Here is a 5,937-nt window from a genome sequence, read left to right on the forward strand (position 1 = left end):
TGTCTCGGCGCATCATTTTTCGCGTTGGACGATTGCTGACGATCGCGGGTGTTGCGTTCGATCAGAATCACTTGCGTATTCTCCGTTTCGTGCGTTAGGATAAATCGGTCATTTCGCGTTAGTTATAGCATTGGTCGCGGTAATTCCGTCTATTTTCTCGCGTTAGTTTAGTATTTCGCGTTACGTCAAGCGCCCCGGCGCCTTATTCTTCGCGTGAGGATATCCCTGGCGATATCACATGTTGCGTTCGTTTCTTCTTGCGTTGGGACGTTACTCGCGTCGCGTTCGGGCGTTAGGTTAAGATTACTCTTTGCATTAGTTTAAGATTATTCCCTGCGTTAGATTGAGATTATTACTTGCGTTAGAGTAAGATTCTTATGGCGACAGAATCCCTGCACGGGTTTGGGAACTTGCGTTCACGCGCTCCAAGCGTGGCGCATTATCATTTCGCGGTATTTCGCGCTATTATTTCGCGTTTATTTCCGTTATGTCGTAGTCAGTCGTAATTTGTACCGATATTCTATGTGGTTTGTCCGCGAACCTTTCTACTATTATTAGCTGTGAAATTATATGATCTCGATGATTTTGTAAGTTTAGTTTTCCTCACACGTTCTCTTGCTGCGCCTTCCGCGCGTTTACTGAGTTAACGTAATTTTCCGTTTATTTCCGGCGTCCGCGTTATCATATTTTGTATTCGAAATTTGACGCCCGCGTTATCTACCACCTGCTATTTGCTTTTGTTTTGAAAGCCACATTGGCACTTACTGTTCCATCCAGAAATTTCTACCGAATAAATGTTATCTTTTATCTGTTAACCGCTTGAGTTCGTGATCTTGATTATTTTGCGTCACCCCGCCGAATACCGCGCTGCCCTTCATCAACCCCGCCCTGCTATTAGGTCGAGCTAGCCATTCCCTCGCACACCGACTCATTTCGTTTTGCGTCTCGTTTTTGGTTTCTCGCGATTTCGCGGACGCGAATTTACGCGTCTGGCGCCCAACACTAGAATCTTTTCGTGGAGTGTCGGAGGTGCGAGAGAATCACCGGGGAGGCCTACCATCCCGCTCTCCTTTCCCCTTTTGATCCGGCACACGTCCCGGATCGCTCCGGGAGTGAAAAAGTCGTGACAGTATGTATGTATGTATGTATGTATGTATAATGTATATTAATTTATTAATGAAAGGATTATTAATTACACATTTATGTATTTTATATTATAAACATGTATTCAATAAAAAATTTTTATACAATATTTCCATTTATTATTTTCCTAAACATTTTGTTCCTAAAGTACGACATGTCATCCTGCGTGAACGTTATCTCCCTGTTTGCACAGACGTACTCGGCGAACATGCAAGAGAATACGCCACAATCGCTACCATTTGTCTGTTGCGGAATGTTCTTGGCGGAATAAAATTCCCAGTCGCTCATATCGTAAGAGTGTTTCTTTTTATCCAGACTCTCATCTTGTAAATATAGTTTTAGCGCATCCAGACATTTTTGATTATCGCCGCCCATACTATCGTAATATACAATCGATTTATCGCGGAAATCTACTATCGCTATACACCAGTGAACGTTCAGATGTATAGGGATAATTATAATATTCTGTGCGAATATGTCAACTTTCCTGGTCCATCGCTTCAGAGACGAGTGACCGCTCGACAGAAGTTTCGGATAAAAGAACGTGTTCATCGCGTGTACTTTTGGATACGTGTCGGAAGATGTGCCTCTAGCGATCAACAGACTCATGTAAAAGTTTATTACTTCATCGTTCAGCCAATTTAAGTCGACCAGTGTGTGAAGATCCTTCCGCGTGAGCCTCAGACCGAAACCTTCAACCACCACCTCCATACTGTGGAAAACCTTTGACATAAAAATTATGATGTCATAAAATTTATACCACATCACATTACAATAATTTTAAATATTAATTTGCACATTTACCAGAGTGTCTCGATCGTTGCACAGATGAATCGCTGCACATAGATTTTAATTGTTTCGATCGCTGCACACAGATTTTAACTGCATCGATCGCTGCACAGATGTATCGCTGCACATATACTTTCAATCATACTACTGCGGCTTGATGCATCCCTCGTTATATACCCCTCTCTCGCTTCAACTGAATCTTGAAAGATCATTTTTTTTTGTTTTGCATTTCTTCCTTTGTCTCGCGTACTGCGTCGTAAAAAATAATGTGAAATAGATACATCTACGCAGTAGCCACCCCCTTCTCCAAGAAAAAAATTTTGTTTATGGCGCCACGAAGCACGAAAGTCATAATAGTCCTCGAGTAGATAACGTATTATATATTAGAAAGGAAATTAATAAAGATATTCTACATATGTGTATTTCATTTTTTAATATATACTTTATATGTATTTCAATTGCTCTCTCTCTCTCTCTCTCTCTCTCTCTCTCTCTCTCTCTCTCTCTCTCTCTCTCTCTCTCTCTCTCTCTCTCTCTCGCTCCAATTGAATCTTGAAAGATCATTTTATTTTTTTGTTTTGCATTTCTTCCTTTGTCTCGCGTACTGCGTCGTAAAAAATATACAAGGGAAACGCCGTAATCGGTCAGGACTGGATCTTGATTGCATATAATATTATTTTTAGTAAATTTTGCATACCCTTGATACGAAAAAAATATACAAGGGAAACGCCGTAATCGGTCAGGACTGCACAGTGGTGTAAGTCAAATTTTTAAAAATATTAAAAAATATACAAGGAAACGGTCAGGACTGCACAGTGGTGTAAGTCAAATTTTTAAAAATATTTTCTCGTGCGCGATTAACTACTATAACAATCTATATATTATAGATTTGTGCGAAAAAAATCCAAATTATTTTACTAAAATCGGTAAAATAATTTTTAGATCAATTTATTAATTTTTATTATTTAATAAAACAAACAATGACGGTTTTTTTATAATTAACTATTAATTAATTAATTAATCTACGTGTTTATTAAAATATCATCAGAAACTTTGCATTTGTCTCCATCAATACCAACAAAAATAATTACATGTCGATAAAATTAAAAATAACATAATAAAGCATATATTGCAATTGCACATTGATTTTCAGTCTTCATCACTGTTTTCTTTGATCACTGTATTGGTTTGATCGTGATCAAATAGTTTATTTAGATATTCAGCTGGTTTTGGAATCCTTGATAAATATCTTCCATATGTTAAGTAATAAATAATTACTGTAATGTATGAACAGCAGCCAACAGTCCTTCGTCCATTTGCACATTCGCAGCTATACCTAGATATTCCTTTGCACCCTATAGTATTCGGTTTGTATTCTATGAAACATCTATATTGCTTTCTGCTCATATAACGTGACTGAACTAATACTTTTAAGATATTAGTTTTATCTTTGACGTATTGAATATTTAAATTCCCTGATTCATCAATCATTTCCGCCAGGTATGAAATCGCCTGCTTAAATTGATAAGAACCAGTGAATAAAATCTTTAATTCTTTTACAGTCATTTCTGGAAACTCGGTCAAATCACTTGATGCTATAGTTTGGAAAGGAAGCTTCTTACGTTGCCAGTTGTTTCTTTCTACTTCATCAGCTAAGGTATTTTTAATGAATTTTTGTGAATCCATTCTTTCAATGATTTCATCTGAAAATTCTAAGTCAAGATTTTAAGGCCATTTTCATTTTTTAGAAAAGTGTGTTTTACGCTGTAGCTTTCTCAATATTTGAGATATCAATCTATTTCTAATTCTATTATATTCTTCAGTTTTTTCTACCCCTATTTCATATATAATTCTTTAAGATTTGGTTGATTTTGATCCATTTTTATACGCAATCAAAGATCCATAATTTTTTTAGAAATATGTGTGGCAAATTTTGAAATATTTATAGTTTTATTATATTCTTGGCTTAATTGTCTAGATCGGATCATGATCTAAGATCGGTATGATTCAAACAATTAAGTCAAGATCGGGGCATGATCCAGACAATTAAGCCAAGTTCGGGGCATGATCTGGACAATTAAGCCAAGATCGAGGGACGAATCAGACAATTAAGCCAAGATTTGGGCATGATTTGAGTCAAGATCGGGGGATGATCCGTACTTATAATACCAAAATTATAGCAGCCACTAATTTTGGTAGGGGAGACCGGGGCCTAACTGTCGCCGGGGTTGAACCGTCAAATCAAATATCTCGGAACCTGTATATTGTGCGAACTCGCTATTAACAATGTAAACGCTGCTTATGGTACCCATGTGACCAACGGAGTTTCGGCAGGTTACCTGCCGTGTTATGATTTTTACGAGGGCAAACGTGTTTTCGGAAGGTGAAAGTTACATTTTCTGCGCGTGGAAATTTTGTAATATCTGCAATAATATTTGCTCTCCAAATCTCGAGGTACGTGATTATAAAGAGTAATGCATGCTGAACACGAATCCAGTGTAGTTTTTTCATTATCGTTGATGTCTAATATTTCGTGGGCGATCAAACCTGAAACTTGTGTTTGGGGTTAATCCGTCAGTAAGCAGTCCGGGTGCATTTCCAAGGCATTTCCAGGCTCACTGCATATGGAATATGGATGAGACGGGAATTACAACCGTTCAGACACCGAATAGAGTCATCGGACGTCGAGGAGTGAAACAAGTCGGGCGAGTGACTTCTGCGGAAAGAGGAACCCTCGTAACTATTTTTTAATAATGTTTCGCATAAAAATTTTGAATAAATTTTTATATTTTTCTCTTAAAAAACAATTATTAAGATGTATCCTATTATTTTTCAGGATTAGATGTACGTATATGTATTGAAAATGCAGTGTGACGGTTAAACCCCGGCATTTTTGAGATTTCAATTTTTCCACCGTTGTCGTTTTTGCTCTATACCGGTTAAACAAAGCGACGTAGATAAAAATTTCCTATATAAATTTTGTAGCTAAAGGTTCACTCTTTACAGTGGTATACCACATTTAACTAAAATTATTTATTTTCTTGTTAAAAATCGGCACCGAAAAAAAACTGACGGTTAGGCCCCGGTCTCCCCTATTAGAAAAATAATTTCGGACACAATTACATTACAGCATCTCAAAGATATGTTAAATTTAAAAAGAACAGTATTTAATCTTTATTTAATTAAAGAATAACTATAACTTTATCTAATACTTGTCAAGTTTCATAAATTCTTAACACATTCATAGGGGAGACCGGGGCTCGTTGGCACCGTTTTCACAATTTCGGCATATGAGCTTTTAAACTGCAACTAATTTTCATGATTAAACAGTACTAATATGATAGAGAGAACCTTTCTCTACATTTTCATGCCAGGAACGCTCCTGTATATTGTATAGTTTCTTTGTAATAAGTAAAATACGAACATGCTGCATTGTAGCCAACTTGCCCCGATAGTAGGATAAGTTGGCTATGTGACAAAAGTCCATGTTAAATTAATGAAAACGTAATAGAAACACAAAACGGGTAACAGATATGTATTTCTTGATAAAGATTGTATCTTTTAAAGTTATTTTGTAATAATCGAATAGCAAACCCCTGTTGAGCTGGCCCCCCCACTTTGCAGAAATTAAAAAACCAATAGCGCAAAATTACAAGCTATTTATGAGCTTTCATATCCCGCAGATTAAAAATTTTGAGCTCGTCACACTGAGCAGGAATTTAATATTTTTTGGGGGGGGGCTGAGTCAACGTTGACTCAGCCCCCCCCACTACTTAAAAATAGAGATATTGAATCGTTCTTTGCGGCAGAATTAGGAGCTATTTATGAGCTTTCGAAGTGATATAGTTTCGATTTTTGAGCTCATCCCCTTAACCCCCAAACAACCCTTTAATTGATTCAACTCAAGAGAAAAATGTTGAGAAAAATTAAAATATATTGTATCGCGGATATAATTCGTATAGCGTATAAATTCTAAGAATAAACTCTTAAAATACGCGCATTTCG

The 5,937-nt window shown here is 36.8% G+C and overlaps 1 protein-coding gene and 1 long non-coding RNA gene across 2 annotated transcripts; one reads left to right on the forward strand and one right to left on the reverse strand.

Moving 5' to 3' along the window:
* Positions 1–326: 326 nt before the first annotated feature.
* On the reverse strand, positions 327–1,854 carry LOC139785672 (sentrin-specific protease 1-like). The gene is made up of 2 exons (XM_071724838.1): positions 1,295–1,854; positions 327–333 (listed from the first exon to the last, which is right to left on the reverse strand). The coding sequence occupies exons 1-2, from the start codon at positions 1,852–1,854 to the stop codon at positions 327–329; spliced, it is 567 nt and encodes a 188-aa protein (XP_071580939.1).
* Positions 1,855–4,136: 2,282 nt separating this feature from the next.
* LOC139785671 (uncharacterized) lies at positions 4,137–4,739 on the forward strand. Its single transcript, XR_011722046.1, has 2 exons — positions 4,137–4,386; positions 4,511–4,739. It is a non-coding gene; the product is annotated as an uncharacterized lncRNA (long non-coding RNA).
* The last annotated feature ends 1,198 nt before the right edge of the window (positions 4,740–5,937 follow it).

The sequence above is a fragment of the Temnothorax nylanderi genome, unplaced genomic scaffold, assembly GCF_030848795.1.
Source record: "Temnothorax nylanderi isolate EJ_2023f unplaced genomic scaffold, tnyl_v1.0 TNYL_tig0860_pilon, whole genome shotgun sequence".
Classification (NCBI taxonomy): Eukaryota; Metazoa; Arthropoda; class Insecta; order Hymenoptera; family Formicidae; genus Temnothorax; species Temnothorax nylanderi.

Coding starts and splice junctions, on each gene's coding strand:
- LOC139785672 (XM_071724838.1), bottom strand. CDS start 1,854: ATGGAGGTGGTGGTTGAAGGTTTCGGTCTGAGGCTCACGCGGAAGGAT.